The sequence below is a fragment of the Poecilia mexicana genome, unplaced genomic scaffold (genome assembly GCF_051168715.1).
Source record: "Poecilia mexicana isolate PSO_F unplaced genomic scaffold, ASM5116871v1 scaffold_2, whole genome shotgun sequence".
NCBI lineage: Eukaryota > Metazoa > Chordata > Actinopteri > Cyprinodontiformes > Poeciliidae > Poecilia > Poecilia mexicana.
The window spans coordinates 44,557,232-44,583,599 of record NW_028263371.1 but is presented as its reverse complement, the minus strand read 5'-3'; the positions used below and the strand labels follow the sequence as shown (position 1 = coordinate 44,583,599).

General features: G+C 39.6%; 1 protein-coding gene across 2 annotated transcripts in view; it reads right to left on the bottom strand.

The window, feature by feature from the left end:
- igf2bp2a (insulin-like growth factor 2 mRNA binding protein 2a) overlaps positions 1-25,849 on the bottom strand; it is a 72,839-nt gene extending 46,990 nt beyond the window's left edge. For both annotated transcript variants that reach the window (XM_015012080.2, XM_088001459.1), the window contains exons 1-2: positions 24,733-25,849; positions 23,552-23,612 (exon numbers count right to left, since the gene is read on the bottom strand). In XM_015012080.2, the coding sequence (XP_014867566.2) occupies positions 23,552-23,612; positions 24,733-24,907 (236 nt within the window). In that variant the 5' untranslated portion in view covers positions 24,908-25,849. The remainder of the gene's footprint in view (positions 1-23,551; positions 23,613-24,732) is intronic.
- Between the last annotated feature and the right edge of the window lie 519 nt (positions 25,850-26,368).

Here is a 26,368-nt window from a genome sequence, read left to right as displayed (position 1 = left end):
TCAAAAAATATTTCATTTTTATATATATTCTAACTTCCTTATAAAATTGCTCGGTTATAAGAAAAGGTCATGTCACCAATTATCTTGAAAGAAAGGTCCAAAGTCAATATTCTCTTGTTAATTATTGCCTCAAAATAATTACTCAAATGCAGGCTACTATAAAAAGTAGAAATCACATAATTAGAATTAGTAACATTGTGTATTTTAACTATTTTGGGGAATTAAAATATTACAATTTAAAAGTAATTACAAATATATGTGAGTGTAGAAACTAAATAAATAATTTATATGTATCGTTTATAGATTATGATATAATTTTATTTCATTTTAAATTTTTAATTATATCTAAATGTCTTTAGTAATAATACAAAAAATATCTTGACAAGTCAAATGTGCTCGTATTTAGTCCCTCTTATAAGTTCATTTACATCTTTTCCAGTCATTCTGTCAGTGTTAGACACACACACATCTCTTAATGAATATATCCGTTGTGTTGCTGAAAGGTTTCATCCACAAGATGCAATTCTAACACATCACGTGTCTCTGATCCATGTTTGATGTCTTCAAATCCAAACCTTCTGCCATCTTTACTTGCTCGGACTTTTTAGAACAGCACAACTCCAGTTCAGTCTTCAAAGTGTGCATCAGCCAGCAGGAGACTTAAAATAAGGCACAAATATGTTGCTCTGGGCTCATTTAGAGCTACTTACACTAACTCCCAATAATAAAAAAAAAAAAAAAAAAAAAAGACACACTTAAAATTCCAACACAGCAAATCTGAAATACTAGATCATTCTCATTTCTAAATCGTGTTCCATCTCGCTCACAAGTTTTGCACCGAGTAAAAAAGACATGCAGGCCTATTCATGAGTGAGGTATGAAGAGTTCCTCCGTTGCTACTGGAATCACCCAGCAGTGTTTCCCGGAGTCAAAGCAACACCGTCCTGCATGTTTAAGAAGATTCCCCGCTTTTACTCATCTGACGCCCTTTGATGAGTAACTAACTGACTTTTGCTGAGCTTGACGATGAGCCGTTGAGGTGTTTCACACCTTTGAATCGAGCATGCTTGAGCAACAGGCGTGCAAAACGTGCAGGACGGCGTGTCCCGGGAACCACGGCTGGGCAACGGTGTCCTGCGACACAAAGCCAAAGAAAACACACATGGAGAAGTGATTCAAATGGACATGCGGTGTCACGTCATGTCCCATTCTGTGGACGTCAAATGCCCGTCGGATCCTCCGCTCCACTCTGAGTCCCCTCCACAAAGCACGCAGTCAGCAAAGCCACTGACAGAACCACAGAGCCACAGCGCCAGCCTAGAGGGACGCAGCCCAAAACACACACCCTAAACCTATAGCCAGCCGCCTGCTCCCTTCTCAGACCCACTGGCTGTCTCACACACCTCAGTGCTCGGAGTTACTGACAGGTGGACACCATGTCATGCTGCTGCGGCGCGGTGCGGACCCGCTGCTGGCTGCTCCTCATGGCTGCTTCAGCTGCTTTATGCCGAGCCGTGCGGCTTGCTCCTCAGGTCTCATCCTTTAATCTGCCAGCCATGAGGTATTACACCGGAGCTGGAGGGCTGAGCCCATAGGTGCACGTCCCAGTGGGGTCAACTTACAGCATGCACACACACACACCAATCAACAAGCCCTCGAACTGTTTGCCCGCCCGCTCTGCTGTACTCTGCTCTGCCTGTGTGTCATCTCTCATCGTCCCTCTCTCTGCCCGCCTCACTTCTTCCTCCTGCTCCCCCTGGAGTCAGCCGGCTTTACTTGTTCACACATGCACACACACACACAGGCACACACACACACCAACTCACACACCACATCTCCTCTGATTTCTCCCCTCCCCCTGTCTTGCAGGGCAGCTACTCTTACAGAGTGAAAATTTGCTCTGTAACCAGCTGGAGGCGGGTGTATATTCATCCGCTGAGAAACTGAAGCGAAATTTTAGAAAAAGAAAAAAGAAAAAACTCGTCTGTGAGTTGGAGCCGCTGTGACAGAGAAGTCCTGACTGTCCAAACACCGGCATGTAGTTTTGTTCTAAAGAAAGACCGTTACGCAATCCGGTTTCACTTTCGTTTTGAATAATTTTGGAAAAATATGTTTGCTTCTTTTTGTTTTTTTAACAGGATCACATCTTCAATCATATGAAAGATAAAGAGGTACGTGCAAGTAACGTATAAATACCTTTATTTAAACACAAAATCTAAATACTCTTTAAAGGTTTGGAATTAAGTTGAAATGATTTCAGCACAGTGTATTTATAAAAGGTTAAAAGTCCTCTCTGGACACTTTGCGCAAAAGCGCAGAGGCACAGTTTAAATCCAGTTACACACAATCTAATTCAGGTAATTCCAGTAATCTCAGACCAGTATAGGATGGTTCAAATATAAATTACATCTATTATTGAAATCTAATTAGCAAATCAACTAAGAATAAAAACAGCTGCAGTCATTAAATATTTGTGCTAAAGTCCCACGCTATCAATTTGTACTAATACCCAGGATTGATATGTTTATAAATGTCTTATATTGTAGAACTACAGCAAATATCTAGAAAAATTTAACATTTAGTATTTAAAAAAAAAATCATGGAATAAAATATGAGTTTTTACAAAATTACAACTGCAACCCTTCTAATAACTTAAATTAATTTTGATACAATTAATTTAATAGAAAATTTTTCAAGTAGATTTTTTTTTTTCAAAATTAAAAAAATAATAGGAGTTATAGATTCAAAATATTTTTACTTTCTAAAAGTTGGCCAGACTGCTGATTAACTATTAATAAACTCACAACTTGCTGTATTATAGAAACCATTTTTTTTTTTTTTTTTTTTTTTTGCCATCCGTTAAAATAGGAAGGACAAGAAAAATCCCTTCAGGCAAATGTCTGTTGATTTGAATATCAGGAAACGGTTTGAGGAAAATCGCTGCCAATGTAAACTTGCTTCTATTTTTTTGATATGTAACAGTTCAAACTGAAAATGTTCAGGATGAACCTTTCAGTTTGGCAGGCATGTGGACCTAACCAATAAAACATTACTTAAAATGTGTGCAGAGAGGTGGTTTGTGCACAACACGTTTTGATTTCTTTTTGCAACTTTGTGGTTTTTGAGACAAATACAGTCGGCAGAGAAACAGTGATGGTTTGGCTAAGTTCAATTTGTCATAAATATATATATTTTTTTAATATAAGTTGCAAAGTTTCTTTTCTTTTTTTTTGCCTTGTGCAGGCCTACATGAAAGCTGCATATCTGGGTAAAAAACATTTATAGTCAGGTAAAGTACATTTTCTAACTATGAACTTTGATGATTGTTTGTATACGCTTAGTTTTTACTAAGTCAAGAAAGATTCAAGATCATACTTTGTTGTTGAATAACTAATACCATATGATTTTTTTATGCACAGCTGCGCCTCTAATATCTACAGTCAGAGCAATAAGAAGTAGAAAGAAACATCAACATTGCAGCTATGACAAACAAGGCTGGATTGATGTTTATCTTGCCACTAAGCACAGTGAAGAAGCTTGTAAGGGAGTTTAAAAAGGCTCTCTAAAGTTCACAGTTCAAGAGCTAAGCATTTTCTGTCAATACATCACACTTCAGCTATAAAACATCAGTTCATTTTAAAGCATTTGCACATCTTTACCATGGTGATAATCACAGTGAAGGGCGCCATATGGGAACAACAGATAACTTCACACTTATATCAAGCAAAACCTTTAAATGTAATTGGATTTATAGGAAATCAAAATAATAATAATAATAATAATAATAAAAAAGCCAACAACAACCTTTTGTTTTTTTCAGGATGAAAACGCCTGAGAATGAAAGGAGATCCAGCAAGAATAAGGAGCCCAGACAAAAAAGCCTTTTCACACAAGTGAGTGGAAGTCCAGTAAAGTAAATTAAGTCTGATAAGACCTCCAGAGATTAAGAAGGGATTGGATTATGCATAGAGGGAGGATTTATGCAGGTAGGGTGGTGAGAAATTAAAGGTTTAAACTCTGAAGTACAGCAACAGGCAGTTCTGGTTCTGCTCCTAAGTGTGGTGCTGCTTCTATAAGCCTCTATAAATGCAGAAAAAAGTGTCCACTGCATTAATTACACTGTAGGGCTTCTGTTCAGAAAACCTTCGATCTTCTTGTGCCATGTGACTCACAAGTGGCTGAAGTGGTATTTTCCCTGTCATATTGTAATCCTGTATCTTCAAATCTGGAAATCTCAAATCTTGCAAAAATATTCATTCATCTAAATATTTCTTAAATTCTGTCACTTTGTAGCCACATGTTCCATTATACTTTATTGGGGGATCCAGATGTTCTATGCAGGTTTGTTGGAGAACATTAGAGAAAAACATCATCGTGACAATCAAAGGACACATGGAGTTAAATCAGGTTAAGTGAATAAAAAAGCCTCCCAAGCTTGGAACATCTCACATACAGCTATTTAATCTATCATTGGAAACTGAAAAGCTGAGAAATTAGAGCATCAGTTGGAGAAGCAGTCAAGAGAGCCATAGTAACTCTGGAAGAGCTGCAGAGATCCTCAGCTCAGATTTTCTGACAATCTAAACTAAACGACTTGAAACCTGGGCAGAGCTTCACCATCCACCAGACGAAGCCTATTTGCAGCTGGAGCTACGATAACAGAGTTTAAATTTAAACATAGCAATGTGTCTAAAAAGCTGAGTTACAGTCCAGACCTACATCAAATCGAGAATCTAACCATGTGTCATTTTCTTTCCATTTTAACTGTCCTACACTACTTTGTGTTGGTTTTTGACATAAAATCCACATGCAATAAATTGGCATTTGTGACCTGAACACGACTAAATGTGAAGGAGTTAAAGGCAGGTGTGAAGGTAAGGTTCGGCAGGTAAAATAATGAAAAGTCGGCAAACTGCCCATAGTTTTGTGATGAAAAAAACTCTCAAAGAAATCTCAGCTTCGTGTTTCAAGCACAACAAAACCTCAAGGAAACCTACAGCGTTATTTAGCTGAAGGACAAACAGAAGTTAAAAATAACCTTCTATCGCAACGTGAACATTGAAAAGTGCCACCTGAATTGCAATCAAAGCATTAATCACACTGAAAAAGGGGGTCGGCTGGGTGGTTTCTGGTTCATAAGAAAGAACCTTCGAGGGTTCATTCGGCTAATTGCACAAATATTTGTAGCCCTGCTTGATCTTACGACACTCCTCCTCCACACAGGAACACCAAAACAAATCTGCAAGCATTTAAAGGCCGGCTGCTTTCATCTTTCCTGGCAGAATACACGTGAGGCTGGTTTGCCTCGTGAAGTTAAAGACGGGGGTCATTAGGAGAGAGGGCAGCGCTGACAAACCAGGAAGTTCGTCCTCAAACGAGAACTAAAACCGGAGCGTGACAGAAACACACAATGCATTCAGATCATTGTCTTTTGTGATTGTCCAGAGTGTAATATGTAAAATGTATGCCAGATATCTACATTCATTGTTTAAAAAGAAACAATTGTTTATTTTTGTCTAGCATTGAATCACACTAAACCTTTTTTTTTCTATTTTATTACTGCAGTTATTTCTGTTTGTAATTACAGAATGACAAAAGATGCATGATAAAAACTTTTTTTTTTTTTTTTTTTTTTACAAAACCCAAGGCATGACATCATGTCAGACAGGTTAACTCACAACTGCTGAATGAAATAAAGGAGCGTCTATGGATATATTTTAAAATATCCGGGAGAGAATCGCGTACGTTAACAATATTAGTTTATCCTTAGGCGCTATTTGTCCAGGAGGTGCAACGTTCATCTGTTCAAACATTTATACATGAGTATAAACAGCATGGGGGATTTCCTGCTATCACACCGTTCGAGAAAGGAGTCGGCTTCTGTGTGCCAGAGATGAACATGTTTGGCTGTGAAACGTGCAAATCAAACCCCAGAACAAACGCAGACGACCTTATGAAGACGTGGGTCATCGTGATGCGTAATCTGTAAGACCACTCAGCTTGAAAGAAGCCATTACTCAAAGTCACTGTAAAATGCCAAATCACAGGGGGCTGAATGAGATTTAAAAATCTCGTGATGTTGTTGTGAAATATTATCATCTGCCACAAATCCACATCTTCCTCACTCTGTTTGCTCTCTTCTGTCATAATGACACTCCGACATGCTGCGTGACCTTTATTATCTTAGGCGTCATCATCAGGCGTGGACAGTTCCTGTCCCACAAGGTGAATGACTCATTGACTCCTGACACGTAAGTCAAATAATGCAACAATACTGCATTCAAATCAGCGCAATATTAACATGGCACATGCTGATCCTGTAATATGTTGAGTAATCGTCAAACAAAACAGAAACTCAAGTGTTACATTGGGAGGAGAAAGGCCAGAGAAAGCAATTTTGATGCATGGAGGAGGATGCGTTACGTTATGTAGGAGCTTTGCTCCAGGAGGGACCGGCGCACTTCACAAAATAGATTACATCATATGGAAATTGTAGCAATGTTTAAAAACGTCAGCCAGGAAGGTAAAGATTAAGAACAAATGGGTCTTCCACATGGACGATGACCCAAAGTATGCCCTCAAATTAGTTACAAATTGGCTTCAGGACAACAAAGTTAATGTTTTAGAGTGGAATCACAAAGTCCGGATCTCAGTGCTGTGAGCAGATTTGAAAAGGCATGTGTGAGAAAGGCGGCCTACAAATCTAAGTTACACCAGTTCTGTCAGAAGGGATGGGCTGAAATTCCTGCAAACTATTGTCAGAAGCTTGTGGAAAGAAAACATCTGACCCAAGTTTAAAAGGCAGTTATATCTGATTAGGAGGAAATGTGATTAAACATCTGAATTTGAGAAGTTTAATTAAAATCTCTCTCTCTCTCTCTTTTTCTCTCCCTCTCTCTCTTGTTTTTAGCCAGCAGAAATATTTTTTGTGTAACTAACTGACCTTAAACTGGGATAGGTTAGTCAGGTTTAACAATCTCTTTTTTTCTCTCTCTCTCTCATACCTTGAATGAAAATAATCATTCAATGTATGTAAATACTACCTGGTTTCAACTGTTCAAGCAAAAATCTAAAGTCAGAGTGAAAATAAAAGCAAACTGGAGCTGGTGGGTATGGTCCTTTGGAGTGCTGATATTTGTTAACAAAAAAAAAAAAGCCCATCTGTGTTTGGGAGTTTGAGTGAGAACCTGCGAGATCACATCTTTTGCAACGTGCTGTAAGCGCTCAACAAATGAACAAATGCCTGAGGTGGGCGTACATCCATCCAAAGGGCGCACCAATTACGTCTGAAAAAACACTGGAAAAACAATCCTGAGTCCAGCTAGATTAGACTCCTTTGTTTTCCTAAAGTGCAGCACATCTGATGCATGATCTTCGGCGGCTCCACATCTCCACCGCTGCCTATCGGACATCAAACCCGCCTTTGAAGCTTGTCATTTTACATCTCTGTAATTTATCGCCCCGCGACGTCAAACTAGCGGAAACCAAGCCGCCTGGAGTCAGTCCCCACACCACTTGAAACAAAATCGTCTCAGAAACGGACTGCCTTCTTCCCACTTCGGTAGGATACCAGTGGCGCACACACACACACACACACACACATACACACACAGGCATCTACTGTACTGTTGAGGAATCTGAATAGCAGTAACCACAACTCCACTAAGAATAACCTGCCTGTCTCGGTTACACTATCTGATAGGGCGGCTCACATTCAGCTTATAGTACATAGCATAGAGTTGTACGATGGTTACACCCCCTTATGCATGCGCTGCCGTTCCGCTGTGTGTGTGCCGGAGGAGTGGTGACGTTGACAGCTGGAGGGAGGAAGCGAGAGACAATATTACACGCCATCTATCTAGGTGGTATGCTGACACAACACATGCACATGCGAGGAGGAGGAAGAGGGAGGGAGGAACGGAGCGCAGCAGAAGAACGGTAGTGGAGCCTAGGTACATTTCTTTTGTTCAGACTGAATAAGGACAAGAATGATTTAAGCACACACAGAATTTCATTTCATTTCATTTGTTGATTCACTTAAGCCATATAAATAGAAGAAAATACATGTTGCACCCTGCATGGGGTAAAGGGAACCAAAAAGAATGCATCTACATACATACAATATGTACAGTAATTTGCATACAATATAAAAAAATAAGTTCATCCTGATAATGTTATTTGATCTGATAAATATTTATACATGAGCAACAATAAGCTTAGCACCAAAGGGAATGGAAGGAAGGCAAACTTCATAGCTACATTATGTGGTTGCTATTGTGTGAGATTTGTTCAGATATGCAAGATTTTATAAGTTATAATGTAATAAATATACAATCCTGACAGAAATTACAATCATTTTGATTCCTGTACATATACAGTACAATGTGCTTATATTACATACCTAATCATGTACATATGCGTATTCAGAGTAAATATTCTAAACTTACATTTTGCCTTTAGTGAATGATACATTTCATTGTCAGTGCGCTAGATTACTATTATTCACCATTTTTTATACTTAAATTTATGAATTATGTTAAATGGTGTAGAGATATATTTTCCAATTATACATAAAGTTACACATGGTAATATCATGACAATATAGGTGTTGATGGTAATCATAATTAGACGTCCCGAGGGGGGAAAAACATTATTCGTACAGCAGCAACCTCAACAACTTCCCCAACCTGCCTTCTCGGCAAGAAAGTATGCATGGCTGCCCTGGCATCAAATATTTACCGACCTGGTGAGCTGAGGATGCCCACTGTTTTACTTTGTTTTAACACCCACTGTTTTATCTTGAAGACTGAACTATGCACACAGCCTTCAGCTTCAACTGGATAAGTGTCAGAGCGCGCTTGATTTAACCCGGCACGGACAGGACGCCCATCAGGTCACATCACAACGCTGTTGAAATGCAGCACAGCTAGAAGACGGAGCGGGACGGATCGCGGCCGCTCGGCATCAATCAGCAGAACTTGATGATGGAAGCATTCATGTATGTACAGAAAGGTTTGCATGTGTTGTTTCAGTCACTGACAACGTCTGTGTGTGGACTGGTAAAAGGGCAGTTTCAAAAATGTGTCACTGGTTGACTGGTAGCAAAGACTTAAAAAAGGCACAACGCAAAAGTCAATAATATTTAGCTTTAAACTATTTAAAGCACATGTGTCAAACTCAAGGCCTGCAGGCAACATCTGACCCGCGGTAGCTATAATGTTTTAATAGTTTGTTGATAAGTAACTTTATTTAAGTATTAAAAAACGTTAACAAGTATTTGTATCTATATATTTTGAGGACGTTCATTAAAGTCCGTTTGACACCAATGGTTTTAACTTTAAAGCCTTTTCAATCAGATACAAGAGATTTTTCTATACATGTTTTTCTCCCAGTTTTTTTTTTTTTTTTTTTTTCCAATGCAGAGAAAGTATTCCTCCCCCTCCCTCACCTGGTGCTGCGAGCTGACAGCCAATTGTGTATCACATCCAAACCACAAAACACAAGTGTGATCATTTGAAAAATTTCCAGTAGCTAAAACGACAGACGATCAGGCTACAGGCTGCTTAGAGTGGTGCTACCCCCCCCCTCCCTCACCTGTTGCTGCAAGCTGTCAGTCAGTTGCTTATAGTGTCCAAAAGACAAAGGTGGTCTTTTGAACGTTTTCCAGTAGTAAATACCACATAAGATTCGACCACTGAAAAGCTTACGAGTAGCTCATTTGGGTTTTAAATTTGATCTCAAACACTACGAAACTGTGGTATTTATACTCAAGGTTATCATACAGTAAGAATTTTTTGCCTGCATGAGATATGTCAATAATAGTTTTATATCTGTTATTTCCACAGATTGGTGGTATTCTTGTTTAAGGTTATCAAACACATAGAAGCATAAACAGGCAGGTGCCAGATCAGAGCTGTTGGTTTTCCTGAAACCTCCCCTATTCAGGGAAATATTCCGGGTGTATTCTGGGAAATAGTAGCGAGTTCAGTAGCAAACAACACCGCGAGACTACAATGTTCTCATTTTATGATGCACTTCTTCACCTCTATCATAACAGGAATAATCCAACACTCCTCCAGCAAACAGATTATGTTGTAAAAAAATAAAATAAAATAAGAGGACCTTCAAAGTCACCCTTTCACCCTGCAACTTCCTGTTCTTGTTCCCCGTCCACCCGCGTCTTCCTCGCCGTGCCTCTCGCTCGCACAGAGCATGCTCTGTCCTTCCTCTCCCAAAGTGACGGACTGGGCCACTTGGCAGGAAGACAGATGGAGTCGTCCTACTCTGCAGCACCTGCCTGGCCCACATTACCCAGCTCATCTCTGGCCTCAGCAAATCAGAGGCGGGATCAGGCACAGCTGCGTAAAACAACCGGCTTCACGGCGTATCGCAGCAGCCAAATACAAAACAGCACTTCTGCTGAGACTACAGGAGAGCCCCGCGAGCGCTGCGCTCCGCCGCAGAGGCCCGAGCGGCACTGGGACACGCAGGAATGTTGCAAATACGGTGGCCCTGAGCTGAGCTACAGACCAAATATGTGACAAAATACGGCAACATTAGAGAAAACACAGCGAAAATAAAAGATATTACTGGCACAACAAGCCCTGGTGTAACACATGTTATTGCAAATATTGACCAGCTTTGTTACTTGTCTGGTTGACACCTCCGTAGTTTTGTTGTTGTTGTTGTTTATTTGTATTGTTTTGGGAATTTGTTCTAGGTATAAACATTCAAACAATGCAGTTTTGGAAATGAAAATAACAGCATCTCGTAAAACACAAGGTGAGGACATTTCACAAAAATCCACTCAATTAAATGGATTATAAGAAAAAACTTTATGCACAATCGCGTTGCAGAGTAAACAAATTAAAAAGCTGCAAATATTTTTTTGAACATCTAAAATATATGCCATAACCCAATCATGAAACACACATTTGTCGAATCAAAAAAGTTGCCCTTGCATTTATAAAATTATTATTAAAAACTATATAAATATGTGAAGAAAAAAAAGTTTATAAATGCAGCATTTTTTTTAATTCAATTTTGTGTGTGTTTTTCAGGGCTGTGGGCGTTGTGTATGTGTGTATTTTCTGTTTTGTTTGTTCCTATTCTATTTTTTGTTTGCTTTGTTTCTAAAATGATTGATAGAGATGCACCAATCAAATGACCACATCTTGTTTTTCCTTCTTTATTTGCTCTTTTCTGAAAAAATCTATTTTAACATCATTAATGCAAAAATACACAGAACACTGACTACTTTTAGTCAATATGTGCATCAACCAACAGCATTTGGTATGATTCACTTTTCTAAGTTTAATAAAAATCTGATAAAGGTAATAGGGATGTGCTTAAGTGTATAAAAGGATATTATCCTGTTACTCATTCATTTTCTATTGGAATTACAATTACTAGCTCCATAAAAAAAACATCCAGCACATTTTTTCTCTCTCTTTTTTGAGTGTTTTGGTCCTTAGATAAAAATTCAGAAAATCAGAAATCTGTATTAGTCAGAAGACCCCGGATCTCTACTGATTCCACAAACACTGCAAACATCCAGACTACAGAGCAGCTCCCATAATCTGGGAGCTGAACGGCATCTGAAATCTAAAGCGTTTCCCTCAAACAAAAAGGACAACTAAATCTGGAGAACAAAGAGCTTCTGATCGAGGATGGAGTTTCAAATCCAACTTCCTGTTCAAGGGGGGAAGAGAGATGCAGCGTTCTTAAAATACACAATCTGCTCAGTGTAAAGCTGCTGTATTCTCATATGCGTCAATCTGAACGCTGAAGGTCAGATGCGTTTGAGCTGGTAGCTGACAAGGATGCCAACGGCTTGATATGGGATTGCGCATGACTTACAAATCCATCCCAAAGCAGAATTTAAAAACGTCCACACGTCCTGCAGAGGCAGGACAGCCTGAGGAGTGGGAGAAGAAATGCTGCCCTCTATCAGCGGCACTCATTCCTCCCCACGCAGGAGCAGAAACACACAATCCAACCCGAGGTGGGGGTGGGGGAGAGCAGCACGCGCATGTGTTGATCTTGTCCTCGGAAGTCCTTTTCCCCCGTCTTCCTTTTCCGTCAGAGACAGAGGAAGCACAATGGTCAGACTGTGCTGAAAGGTTGTGCCGGCAGCCCGGCTGTGTGTGGAGGTTCTGTTGGGGCCAGCGGCGGCTCCGTCGCATACATATGGAAAAGGATGGACGTTAAGACAGAAGGGTCGCAGAGGGGTTGTGAGTGTGACCACAGAGGTCTGCACAGGCACCTTCCTAACTCATACATTCACTGACATGTGAAATCAGAGCTCTGATCCGTTCATCTGGGGATGGGAGGAAATCACAATCCTAATACAACCGAAGCAGTGTTTTCAAAGCTTAACTAACCTCCTTGGGCTCTGATGCAACCTGGGTCTATTTTCCTAAAAAAAAGAAAAAAGAAAAGAAAAAAAAAAGCATCCATCCTTCAACCTTTCTTTCTTTAACTCAGAAAACCACTCAAAACCGGTTCCCATGGCAAAGCGGAGAACCTAACCTGCAACAGTTGGAAGTGAATACACACAAGGAAGCAGACACACATGCAGGAGCTCAATGGTTGCAGCCTTTTGCTCACACATCATGCTGTAAATGTCAGAAGACTGCCGCCTCACTATCCTTCAACATTTTACTGCTTCACAGAGAGTCAGCATCAGAAAACACCTTGATATCAGGAGAATCTGCTCCAGCTGCATGGAAAGGTTGCACAAAAAAAAAAAAAAAACTGTGCACAATGCCGATCTTTAACAGCTCATCTGGACGAGACCAACTGGATGGTTAGAAATTTTCGAATAATGCAGCAGAACTAGTTCTCAGACATTGGCTAATTACTGGTATGACAATGTATCAAAGGCTTCAAAAGACTTCTGTCACGCCCTTCTTGAGATTTTAAATCTTCTGGCTGAATAGAGAATAGCTGCTCCTACTGTGCACAGCCAGTCTGCTAGCTAAAGGAAAGTTTTTGCACGTTTTGTTGATATTTTAACATCCTATACAAGCAGCTGGTGCAGTTAGCGCAGCTAGCATCACTAATTCAGTGTATATGCAGGTCTGTACTTTGACTCTGAGATTCCGAAAAGCCTGCCAAGATTTCAAAACACAGCATATTTAATGACAGACAGAAGTTGAAAGCTCAAACTGCTGCTATAGTTTCAGCTTTGTTGTTATTTATTTAAAGTTGTCCACAAAGACGTTCAGAGTTTCCTATGAAACAGATTCATACAACTCTTTTACTTCATTTACAAGCACGTCGCCATTACTGAAAATAAGTCATATTTAGGTCTGCGTCAGTCAGTAACAACTTCCGCGCTGAGGAGGGGTGTTGTTGTTGTTGGTGGTGGCACTTCGGTGTGTCAGAATAAGACAGGATTTTTGAGTTCCTCACCTGCCGCTCAACAGTCAAGGTCGGTGAAACTGAGAATCTGCAGATTCCAGCCACTGGCCACTTGTTCTGTGCATCTTTGCAATCGTTCATAATGAGATACAAGAGAAATGGCCAAAGTCACCAAAGTTTTCTCCAGCTGAGTTTTTCGCACCCAATTTTTGCTGTGCACTACACATCAGCTAGCTGAAAGAAGAGGACTACGCTTTCACTTGCTTACAAGTATGAAAAATTTGTCTGTTTCAAAAAACAAGGATGATCATGGCCTGGATACTAAAAGAATCTCACCCGTCACTTTTATTAAGTTAACACTGTTTGCACATATTGTTCCCTTATCTTTATTTCCTTTCATCTAAAGTTTATAAATTTACATTTTATGTATGTACAATGTGAGAAATGAAGTCAAATTCCTTGTCTCTGCTCACAATCACAGCCAACAAAACAGATTCTGATTACTTCCAAAAATAATCACATTGTGCTGTTAGAAGAAGTTTGAGTAGTTGCTGTTTTTTATGTTCTAGATAAAAGCAATTTAATCCTGCAAATCATTTTTTTGCAGTTACCATAAGAATCTAGTAATTGTCCAAGCCAACTTACAATGTATCCTGCTTGATGTTGAAGTGACTGTCTGGTTCTGAAAATGTCTTAATCACAAAATAATATCCATAAAAGCATCTTTTATAGTTTCACCTTTGTGGCGTATAAGAACTCAGATTGTAATCTTTTTATTTTTGTCACATCATAAATGCGCACTGAAATCTTACACACATAGAAAACATTGTCCGTTTTTTTTCACGATTTAAAGCCCTAACAACACTTTCTGCGGATGTCATTTTCCTCTAAGGAAGAAAGCTTGATTTGAATAGTGTAGGTGGCATCTTCACTTCAGCGAGCGCCGTGATATTGTGTGATGGGTTTGGCATGTAGATTTGATTTTTCACTTGCCAGGAAACTGGTCTTCGAGAGCTCTCTGGAAGAGGAGCTGCTTCTGCCTGTATACCCTGAGCTGCGTGCTGATGCTCATTTAAAGGTCGTTTTTTTTCTTTCTTTCTTACTGAGTCTGATGCAAACTTTGCTTTACAAGCATGGACAAGTCTAGATTCTGCACAATTTACAGAGTGCATCAATGATCTTCTTTTTCACTGTTGCCTAGCCGGCTCTGTCTTACTTGTCACTTGTAGCTGCTCCATCTTTCCAATAGCACTTTGTTGCCGATCAGCTGAGAATGCAGCATTACTTTTTATCATCATGTAATACCAAGTGTTACAAGTCGCAATATGACGTGCAAAAAGAGTTTGCAAATAGTTGTCTTTCCTTGTAGCACCCAAAAGCCATCATTTCTCAATCTTTTAAGTGCAGCTTTGGGCTCTGCTATTAAGTTTGTTTACTTCTGCTGGAAACAAAATGCAGGGGTTCTCGAATCCTGAATAAAATTCCACGTAAATTGTAAATTCAGTCGCCGTCTAAAGGTCTGAGAGGCTCAGAGAAAAATGAGTGACAAAATCCAAGTAGCAATAAGAAAATCAAGCCTCAGACATATGTTTGTTTACGATTGAAAATATTTGTTTTCATGCCTTTTTTTTGTCTTTAAATGGCATGTTAGAAAATATTTAGCAGCTACTGTGGAACTTTTGTGTTTTTCAGGGTTACTTGTGGACTTGCACAATATATTGCATCACAATATCAATATGCATGCTCTCAATCGCAATGGAATGCTTGGATAGAATAATGGCAACGTTGTTGTATTTCAAGGTAGATGCCTTAATGTGTTCCATGAAAAATAATTAATCCGACCAGTAGAATGCATGCTTGTACAACTACACCTCAATTATTTAATTTCCTTAGATCATGCAGCATGAGTTACTGTATTTTGTTCTAATTTTCAAAACTGTGCAACACGCAACATTACACCTCCAGCATGTGTTGTGCACTGCCAGTCAGCTGGCTGAAAGGAAGGCTTCTACACCCTTTCCTTACTTACATGAAAGACAAATGTGGCTGTTTGTAAATATTTGTGGTCACAAAAAACATGGATAGTCACCCTCCTACTAAATTTAATACCTATCCTGTATTTCAGACTCTGGTCTATCCCATTGCACTACTATGCAATCAATCTGTGATGCAAATTAGCCTTTAATAAGCTTTCACATGAGGAATTTCTTGAGGAATCTGTTCCATCTTTGGAGCCAATGTCAATTCATTCTGAAAAGACAGGAGAAACTTTTAAAGACTCAAAAATCCCAAATCAAGCCGTCTATATGACCAGCTGTGGGTCGACAGCGTTCCCTCGGAGAATTTAAGTCTCAGCTCCGTCTCAAACCTGATTGGCTCCTTTAGATGCTTCACCTGTTCAAAAACCATCAGGGGTCTTAAGTTGTACCAGCGAAGCAGTTTTATATGGTGATGATACGGCACAGGCACGGGGGAGGGGGTGTTCTGCCAGTGTGAGAAATGCCACCTGCTGCGCGCCTCAGCTGCCCACCCTCTCAGAACGCCACGCCCTCGTCGGCCCGCTGTGACAACCAGCTTCACTGAAAGCCTGGAAGTGCTCAGCTTTATATCCAAAATGAAGCAGTTCACATTTCTGTCTCTGCTCTGTCATTTCTGCGTGTCTTCTCTGTTCCTATGCTGAACACGGACAAAAAAACCCAGCGACCAAGGGGGTAGGGGGAGGTCGCTGAAGACGAAGGAGAGACCTTGCATCTTTGAATTTTATTTTGTCTCCAGTAAAAGAACTTGAGCACAGACTCGTAATCCTGATTTATATCTCATTAAATCACATCCACCAAATCTAAGGACGCCAACAATTCATAAAAGCCTGATTAGCGGCTATCCCTCGAACATCTGCTCACATCAGTGTCTAAATGGGATGAGAGCAGCCCCACGTTTCCCTTTCTGTATCTTGATAGACAACTATGGATGGGCCAGCATGAGATTTTCAAAGTGTGGAAATCTTCAGAAAAACACAACAACTTCACAGTTTTCACAGACCTTTGGAACAAAACTGCATTACATGATCGAGCTGCACTTACTTAAAACAGAAAAGCAACTGTTTCTTGCGCAGAAAGCTGACTTTGTACACCCACATGCATACACCTATCACACTCTGACCAAGAAAAAGACTTTCATCGTGCCATTACATGGAGCTAATATAATCTTTTATTCCACAGACTCTGCCCCGGACTGCTTTTTACAACGACCTGCTATGAAACATGTTTAAATTAATGATAACTTGTGTGACATTTGTGTGTTACTTTTATCAAACTATCCCATTGTTTCTTTGTATCCTATGTGCTGCACTTTAGGATACTACGGAGTTGTTGTAAAGTTTCTTGAAACCAGAATTTTCATATACAGTACAAAAACCTGCATCACTTTTGTCTTCCCACATGGTCTGAAAATAAACCAGGCTAAACTTTTAGAGCAGTTAGAATTACCAAACATAACTCTAGTAGCTGAATTCAACAATAAGAAGAGATCTATTAAAACTTTCCTTACATTCAGAAGTTTGCAGACAATATCCTTGTATTTGGAAGAAGTTTGTCGAGATTTTTGCCAATTCCTCCTGATAGAACTGGGGTAACTGAGTCAGGTTTGTAGGTCGCCTTGCTCACACTCACCTTTTTAGCTCTTCTCATGAATTTTCTATGTGATTAAGACTGGACTTTGTAATGGCCACTAAAAAAAACTGACTTTGTTGTCCTGAGGCCATTTTGTAACTAATTAGGTGGTTAAAAAAAAAGACCTTTTTTCTAGTTAAGCTTTAACTTCCTGGCTGATGTCTTTATATGTTGCTTCAATACTTCATCATAACGTTACTTCCTCATGATGCCATCCATTTTGTAAAGTGTACAAGTCCCACTTACACCAGAAAACACTCAGATGGCATTATACTGTCACTCACATGCTTCACCATTCAAAAAATGCTCTCAGTCTGGCAACCTTCACCGTTTTTCTCCAAATCAATGTGGCAAAATTCACCCTATGTCTCCAAAAATGAACACCTTCATCTCTCTATCTGGCTTTTATGTTCCTTTTGGAATAATGACTTCTTCGTTCCTGAGTAGTCTTTCAGCCCGACCACTTGTCTCACTGTGGATAATTTTTTTTTTTTCTTAGCTTCAGTCAGTTAAAACTGATAAAAACTTTTTTTTCTTTTCACATGTAATTTTCACAACTTTCTTTTGCTTTTCACATATTTCACAGGAAAACACACTCGTCTCTGAGACACAGAATCTGTCCCGTTTCCTGAAAGCGTAATGGCTGGACCCATAGAGGAAACACACTTCGTTCATCCACGCTTCTCTTCCTCGGGATGATATCTTGATTTTTACATCATGTCACACAAGGAAGCTGTGTGTTTGAGGTGTTGCCTCCATTTAACTTAAATGTTAGGAAATAATCTAACAGAATAAAGTCATGATATCATTGTCAGAGCTTTTCCCAAATTCTTTGAAGGCTTAATAGACTTAGTTTACATAAATTTGTCAATGTGAGGATAGTGGCAAAATGTTTTTAATAAATTATCTCTCTTATGAATTTATTGTTTAGCAAATGGAAATTCTTCTGATGATTCTAACAGACCTAAAATGAAGAACATTTTTTATTTTATTTAATGCCAGACAGGGAGAAACTAAAGTCGACGCGTTTTCGTACCGTGAGATACCTGGTTTCAACTACAGATCTTCTTTCAGTAAGCAGACGAGCAGTGTGCGGGAACAGGTGGGGGAGGGGCAGCACTGGATTACTTAATGCACCACGCAGCCAAAGGAGACTCTGGCCACTCCGGCATCTTCTTTTACATCTCAATAAAAGAACATTAAATGGTAGGAAGAGGGAAACAGAACCTTTTTTTTTTTTTTTTTTTTTTTTTTTTTTTAGTTTTTTAGCCCATAGCAAACCTTGACACAAGTAACCGGCCCATGTGTAGCCAAAATTAACATTTCTCTTTTCTTCTCCTCAAACAGCTGGCCTCCACAAGCCAATAAGAGTAAATCATCAAGGACAGATTTTCTCGCAGGCTGTTTGAGGGAAAATGGCTGAAGTAGCTCTGCTCCAGGAGGCTTTATGACTCCCATCCCTAATCAATGAGGGGTTTACTTTGTGTCCATGACAGGCTCTATCCACATTAATATAACCACTCAGAGATTAAATAAGAAGACCCACGGCTCGTATGGCTGAAGCTGTCAGTCATCGCGTGATTTCCCCTCAGGTGGAAACTTTCCGCTTTCATTTGTTGTATATTTCTTTAGCTTAGTCACAGGCTAAGTCATCATCTCAGAGGGATCCTCCTCATCCCAGCCACACCATCCACAACCTCCTCACCACCACATTATGCTGTCCACAGTTGCTTTGCTGATTATTAAATCCTGCTTTTAATTTTAATTTTAATTTAGTGCCGTAGTAACGAATTAGTCATGCAACAGGTTGTACAGCGAGAAGAAGAAGAAAAAGAAGGAGAAAAAAAAAGCTTCCTGAGAAGTGGATCTCTACAGATACTGCAGTGAAACACGTGGAAGGGTCGGATAAAAATATTAGAGAGCTTCCAACTCTCAGGAAGCTTAGACAACAATCTCACAGATCTGATAGGCACACAATGAATTTACAATTCTTTCACATCTGATCCTCGCTGCTCCCTTAAGCTATATGTGCTCTGACACACTAGAAAGCCGGTTTCCACTTCAGGAGAGTGGAGGATAAAAACAAAAAAAAAAATTTAAAAACGTTCAGGAAAAAGTAAATAATTGCTGTACAAATTGTGTAGCACTTGAAAGAGGCAGATTTTAAATGCAGCACTAAAACTAAATGCTTGGAGCTCATTCGTGACTAATTTATTTTTGGGTGTACACTGACGAAGCGCTACCCTGTTTCCTATGACTTCAATGTTAAGCATATTGAATTGAAGAGCTCTTTAAGCCTGGCATCTCCAAGCATCTTCAAGCATCCCAGATCTTCCTCCTGCAGCCAGGTGAGCGCTAAGTGTGGCTCAGGATGTCAAAACCGGAGCCCAGACCAGGAGCGCCTCTCCCCCTCCCCCCCCCTTCCTCCCACCCGGATCAACCGGGGCGTATCATTGGATTCAAAGTGGATCAACTGATGGCTATCGTGTTTCGCTGTTTAGACTCAGAGTGCAGTCTTTGACAGCCCAAACACACAGATGTGGACGAGGGGCCAGCGCCGTGGTGCAATGCAGATGTTTACACCCAGAAAATAATGGGGGGGGGAAATATATATATATAAAAAAATGAGCACATAAAAGAAATCATTATTCTCATTCCGCCTCAACTCAAGAGTCAGCAATCAATCTGAAGTTTATCACTTGCCATATGTAAGCTTATAAAAGGATGCATCAGACAGGTAATCACAAACATTTCAGCTCATTCAGGCCAGCAGCCATTCTGATCACTCAACAACTGCATCTAGCTGAATATTGATAACTGACTATTGATCAAGCTCACAGCTGGAGCCTTTTATCCATAAGCCTCATATCATTCAGGTCACACCCGGATCAATTTAAGGCTATTAAAAAAAAAAACAGTTTCTTCTTCCTCTGATTCGCTCCTTGAGAAAGCTGCAATTAAGTAAACAAGAAGAAAATGCAAAAAAAAAAAAAGAAAAACAAGGATTTGTTAATATTGCAGCAAACAAACTTTACTTTCCTTTTTTCTAATAATAAAGGCATTCCGTAAATAATTTTAAAATGTTTTGCACCTCTAAAAATATCACAACAATCTCGTATATTTGTCCTGTTACTTACTGAGTTCTGCTGGAACATTTATTTACACAAATGGTGTATTTTAAAACTACAGTTTTAGATCAACGCAATTTGGCAATAATATGCAACATGTTTTAATTGTGCTTTTTATATGCAGTAATTTCTCTGTTATTAGAATTTTACATTAATAAAGCAATGCCTAAGTAATCAAAATGCTCAAGGAATTTAAAGCTAAAAGGTTTTTTTTCTAATATTGCAACTGTTTTGTATCAAATTATTCTATTTTCTCTTAAATGTAAGTCTGAGAAGTTATTGTTTAAATTTATGATTCAGTAACACTTTACTGGTTTCTCTGAATTGATTTGAAAGCACAAAAGCACAAAACAGCGCAAACAGAAGTTACGTTTTATTGATAAATCAGATGTGAAAACCTCCTGATCTCACACCTCAAAACCACATTTTTTTAAAAAAGGCCCAGTTCCTCACATGATCAGTAAATGTTACCACAAACACATCATCTCCTCAACCAGTCTCATTTGGGGTTGTCTTTTTTTTAACTACAGTTTTTTTTAATAATATAATTTGTTTAGTAATGTAAATACACAATTTTTCCAGGTGGTAAATATTACATGTCAAAAGCAAACAACCCAACAATAAAAACTGCAAACAGCAGCTCAAACTACAGCAGGCCTGAATAAAAAATTAAAAAAAAACTCAGGTAGCAAATAGGATTTAAGATTCCTCATCCCTCCACGCTCATTTAATGATACATTCACGACATGTGAAGTAGGTTTAAAGTTACAATTCTTTTACACTTATTTAAGTACAGGATTTACCAAAATCCTGTACTTAAATACAGGATTTTACATAAAATTACAATTCCAAAAAAGTATAACTTTAAAAGAAAACCTGCATAAATTACATTAATCAAGTCCTCACCAGCAATGTGTAAATATAGATTTCAGTCTCCAAATAGTGCAATTAAATATCATTTATAAAGTATATTTTATTGTTTACACATAAGTACACACATATATGTAACTAATGTGTAAAGTAAAATAAATAACTTCTATTAATTACTGAAGAGCAAATGTATTTTAGTTGGAATGGTTTGAAGGTCAAAAAGATCATATGTTTTCCATATAAAATATGGACTTACAACTTATTGTTGTAAGTTGTATATAGAAACAGACGGGATTGTGCCACTAAATCCATATTAGCCTGGATTTGTTGTATTGTGTATTTCTGTTTAACTGGGCATGAACTGGACCTGTTTTTTTTTTCTTCTACAAACTAAGTGATGACCTTGAGACGACAACAATTTAAATATTTTAAATTGAATTGAACAAATAAAAACATGCCTTAAGCATATTGCTTAAAAAATAAAACATGCACTTACACTGCATTTTAAATGTATTTAGAGAACGAAGCTGATTTGCATCGTACTGCTGATGTATTCAAAATAACAATAAACTGTACATTTATACACAGTTTAGTACAGGTGACTACATAAAGTTATTTTAAATGCACCTCAACCTTTGTTTTTCTGCAATTTAAGTTAAACTAAAACATTCTTAGTGGTTCCAAGAGAGTACCTTTTAAGTACACTAATGAGCAAAAATACTTAAAGTAAACTGATAATTATTTTTAAGTTCTACTTTAGCTAAAAAAAAGGTTAAATCACTCCAAGATATGATTTTGTGTCATTTAAGCTCAGTTAAAATGCGATTACTTGTTCCAAAGTTACACACTGCACACAAACTAATCTGAAAATATTCTTGAAGAAAAGTAATGATCAGTCTGGTTTCCACTTTCGCAAACGCAAACTAAATACACGTTACGCTGTGCTTTTTTACAATTTAACCTAAAGGTAATCACGTTACAAAATTAGACAATTTAAATATAATGATGTGCAAATATCCTTAACGTTTGTTGATCACACTTAACGCAACTGCATTAAAATAAATCAAAATGTAACATTAATTACGTTTTTTTTCAGAGCTCTGTTGTTAAAAGTAAATCCACAAATTCAGAGGTTAATTTAGAATCTTTCGCATTATTATTATTATTTTTTTACGTGATAAAGCATTGTATTTGATTTAATTAAAAGTTGTGAACGCTCCAGTTCATCCAGTTGACTGTGTTTTCAAAATGAACACCTGTACGCATCACCCGCTGCCCCGCTCATGGACCTCGCAGACATGGCGAAGATTTCGCTTTAAGGCCCCCTTTTTTCCCTTCTTACAGGGAAACACGCTCTGCGGGTCCAGCAGCTGCACATACACACCGCCGATTGGACACATGCGGCCAGTCACATGCACTGTATGGACATTTTGCTGCGTGCTGGTGTCCGCCTATAGCCGTGCAGGCAGCAGCAGAGCGCAGGGCCATCATCATGGCAGCCATTATAGGAGGGCTCCTCCAGCTTTTCCACGGCCTACGTGCACATTAACTCAGGGGAGTGGCGCAGGCTTTGACACCATGTTTGCGCCTCGCAGATCGAGCCGTAAAGCGGGGAAACTGCACGTTTTCCTCGACTGTAGTGCAATCTAAACGTAAATAACGCTCTATGAAGGGGCTGCAGGGCGAAGAAAATGGGCTCTAATACAGGAAAGTGTGGCTTTGCACTAAAAAAGGGGGAGGACTCACATGAAGTAGGGGTCACGTGTTCTTGCACAAAGGGGGTTGAATATTTACCTTTTTTGTCACGCAATGTACTTTTTCCCCTTAAAGATAAGCAATTATAATTACATGTATTTAATTTGGCTATGTAAAAACGGCGTCACACACCTAAAGAAGGTGTTTTCTAAACATTAAAAAAAAAAAACTTTAAGGCTTTATATGCTTTTGAGCCCACAAAAGCAGCAAGTCCATAGATTATATAGTATCCAGAGAGGAAGGTCGAGTGACTGCAACTCGCTCTGCGATAGAGTTCCAGCACATAATGAAACTTAACCTTATCGTCTACATACACAGAAATGCATATTCACATCACATACGAACAGAATAAACCCAATCAGGACCCAAACGTGCCATGTCTGCATGTGTGTGTGAGTGTTTGCGTGTGGGATATGGCCCTCGCTTGCAGATCACGCAACATGGCAGCAGCCACGGCTGTGTTCTGCGGATGTTGGGACTAAACTGTGTCTTTTTTGTCGCTTTTCTTTCTTTTGTTTGTTTGGCCACACGCACAATTAGGAGCTTTCATCGCCAAGCAACAACAACAGCAGCAGCAGCAACTACAACAACAAGGCTGGCAGAAATCTCACGAGAAAAACAGGGAAATGTGGCTTACTATATTTCACAGCGGAAGCCTACAGGTCACACACGCAGGCACACACACACGTTCACTTACTCACCCACTCACTCAGACATGGGGTAACAGCACAGTATAGGTGTGTGGGTGTGAGTGTAAGCGCCTACCTTAGCTTTTTGGGAACAGAGTAGTCTACCTCTATCAGCTTTCCGTGCAATTCAACTTTACCTGCAGGGGCGAGAATGGACAGTTTAAGTCATGTGTCTGCAACAATGCACGCCAACACTTCATGAAGTAGGTGCGTCCCCATTCACATTTTTAAAGAAAGTACTCGGGTCGCATCGTGGCGCACACAGTGCACACATTTGCATTATTCCAACCACTTTGGAAGGGCATTTCGTGCGCCATAACGAAGCTTAATGAGCTTATATAGTAGTAGTGTATGAGTGGGGGTGGTGGGGAGGTGAGGGGAATGGGCAGCCATGCTTTCCACTCCCACAAGCATTGCAATGAGGGGGGATATATGTGTCTGCTGTAAAGAATACAACGCCAAGCAGATGTTAGGTAGGTGCTTCCACGGTGTTGTTGTTTTTTTTATTTTTTTTTTGGTTACTATCACGTACAAATAGAAGGAGCGAGTGGCCTGGCGCAGCACGGAATTAGCGTCTCACCTCGTCCTCCTCCTCCTCCTCCCCCCCTCTCTCCACCTCCTCTTCCAACACTCAGCTACCTGTTTATGAGCCCTTTTCCTCCGGACCCCCGTGACCCACCTCCAAGACACCTCGTAAAAACATAGCCGGACACCGGGGGAACAGGGATCCGACAAGTTTTCCGCGCTGGCGCCGCGCTGCGCTCGTCAATAAAATCAGGACGAAAAATAAGTGAAAAATAATTATGCCTACCCGAACCCAGTCAGTCAGTCAGAGACCATCCCATATACATTCCAGCGGCTGATCGCGAAATAAAAAAAAGGAAAAAAAGAAAGTAGCGCCATGCACTATCGGAATCTCCTTAAAATAAAAGGAGAAATTAAAAGGTGATTCTTGCGCGTGGAAATTTGCGTTAAGACCGCGGGTGTTTTCCTCTAAAAAAAATATATGTATCTTTCGAGTGTGTCCTGCGTGGGATCGATCATGTATCCAATATCTCCAACTCTAATCACAAACACCGTCCCGTGCTAAACACAGATTTGTTGTTGATTTTATTTATTTATATATATATTTTTGTAAAGAAACCAAAATAATAAATATTACACATTTTTTTTACTTTGACCTACTGTAGTGTGATTTCCCCTGTCAGCAGCGAGCAAGCATCACTCAGCGCAAATATCAAAAATCCACACACTTACCAGAGAGAGTCTCTATAGCCTTTATGGCCGAGTTCTGGTCGGGGAAGTCCACAAAAGCATAGCCGGATTTTAGCAGGACCTGCTCGGGCGCTGGCAGCTCCCTCTCCCCGAAGAGCTGCTCCAAGTCCTCGACTGTGACCGAAGGACTTAAATTCCCAACATATAGTTTGTTCATGATCTGAAGAGCAGAAGAAGGGGGGAAAATCTCGAAAGGCTTGCCAGATCTCAGGAGTGAGACGATATTGAGAGCAGCAGAAACCAGTTTTTGAAAAATAAAATAAAAAAAATAAAATAAAATGTATTTTGAGGGAAAGAAAAATCGTCCTCCAGGATAATAGGGAGCTAAATGAGCGACCCCCCAGTTACCGACCAACTCTGGCCCTGGTCAAACTCTTTCAACAGGGACTGAGGGGGGGGGGAGTGGTGGTGAGGTGAGGCAAAAAAAAAAAAAAAAAAAGTGTCGTTACGACGCTATTACTCCGGAGCCAACAAGCGCCGCCTCTAAACAAAATCTCCCTTAAAAATCACAAGAAAAAATGTTTGGAGGTGCATGTGCCGCTCGTCCGGCGTACAGAGGGGCATGGTGATGACTGTGCTGTGTTCTGCGAAAGGGATGGGCTTAAAGGAGGCAGAGGGGGGTTATTTCATCAAATCATAATAAGGGCCTCCAGGTTGCATGGGAGTAAGGGGCTTGGCTTGGTTTGGAGTGAGAAGAGAAGGGAAGTGCAGGGCCGTTTCCAGAAAGTCTTGAAAGGGCGGCTCTATGGGGGGCCACTAATAATTTTAAGGTTTTACAACAAAATCGGACAAGTTTAACCTGACGTGAACTTTATAGGGTTTACGGTGGCAACAGACTCCCCGTCGCCCCATTTTTATTTTTTTTTATGTTTAAATTGTTATTTTTTTTTTTTCTTTACATTTTATAATGTAAGTGAATGTTTTCAAGTGTGTATGTTCAAATAATTAGCTTCTTTTAGTTATTAATTTAGAAAAAAAAATTGTACAAGCTGTTTAAAGTCCATACAACATTTACAGACTGTGACTTTAAAATACTGAAACTGTGTTCATTTCTTTTCAACAAATATGTGATCCTGATCCCATTTGAAGGCCCAAAAAGGGGGACAATGGACAATAAGTCAATAAATGTTGCACCTCACCCAAGTTCATGGCTATAGTATAGATTTTAATGCCAATATATTAGCACATGTTCATGTCCTTGAAAACATATGCAAGTGTAGACTATGGGTGGATTGGACGGTGGACGCTATTATGAGCAACGTTTGTCATTCTAAGAGTAACCCACTCCACATAGGTCATACTTCCTCAGGAACTTTAACCAGTCCTATGTTCATACAAAGAGTTATGAATATGAACTCATTCCAAGGAACTTTTATTACACTACATTCAATGAGTTTAAATTCTACATAGTGTTCAACTCTGAAGTCTTTAAGGTCGTCAGACCAGGGATCTTTGACAGTCCCTCCCCTTGTGCCAGCGGAGAAGGAGGAAGTAAATAGGAGCTGCTGTGTGGAAAATTCAAATCGTTGTCGACTTAAACCAGTAAACCAATGATCCCTCCCTCAGTTGAGGCTTTTAATTATTTATGAGGGAGCCAGAAATATGGATTTCTGGGATC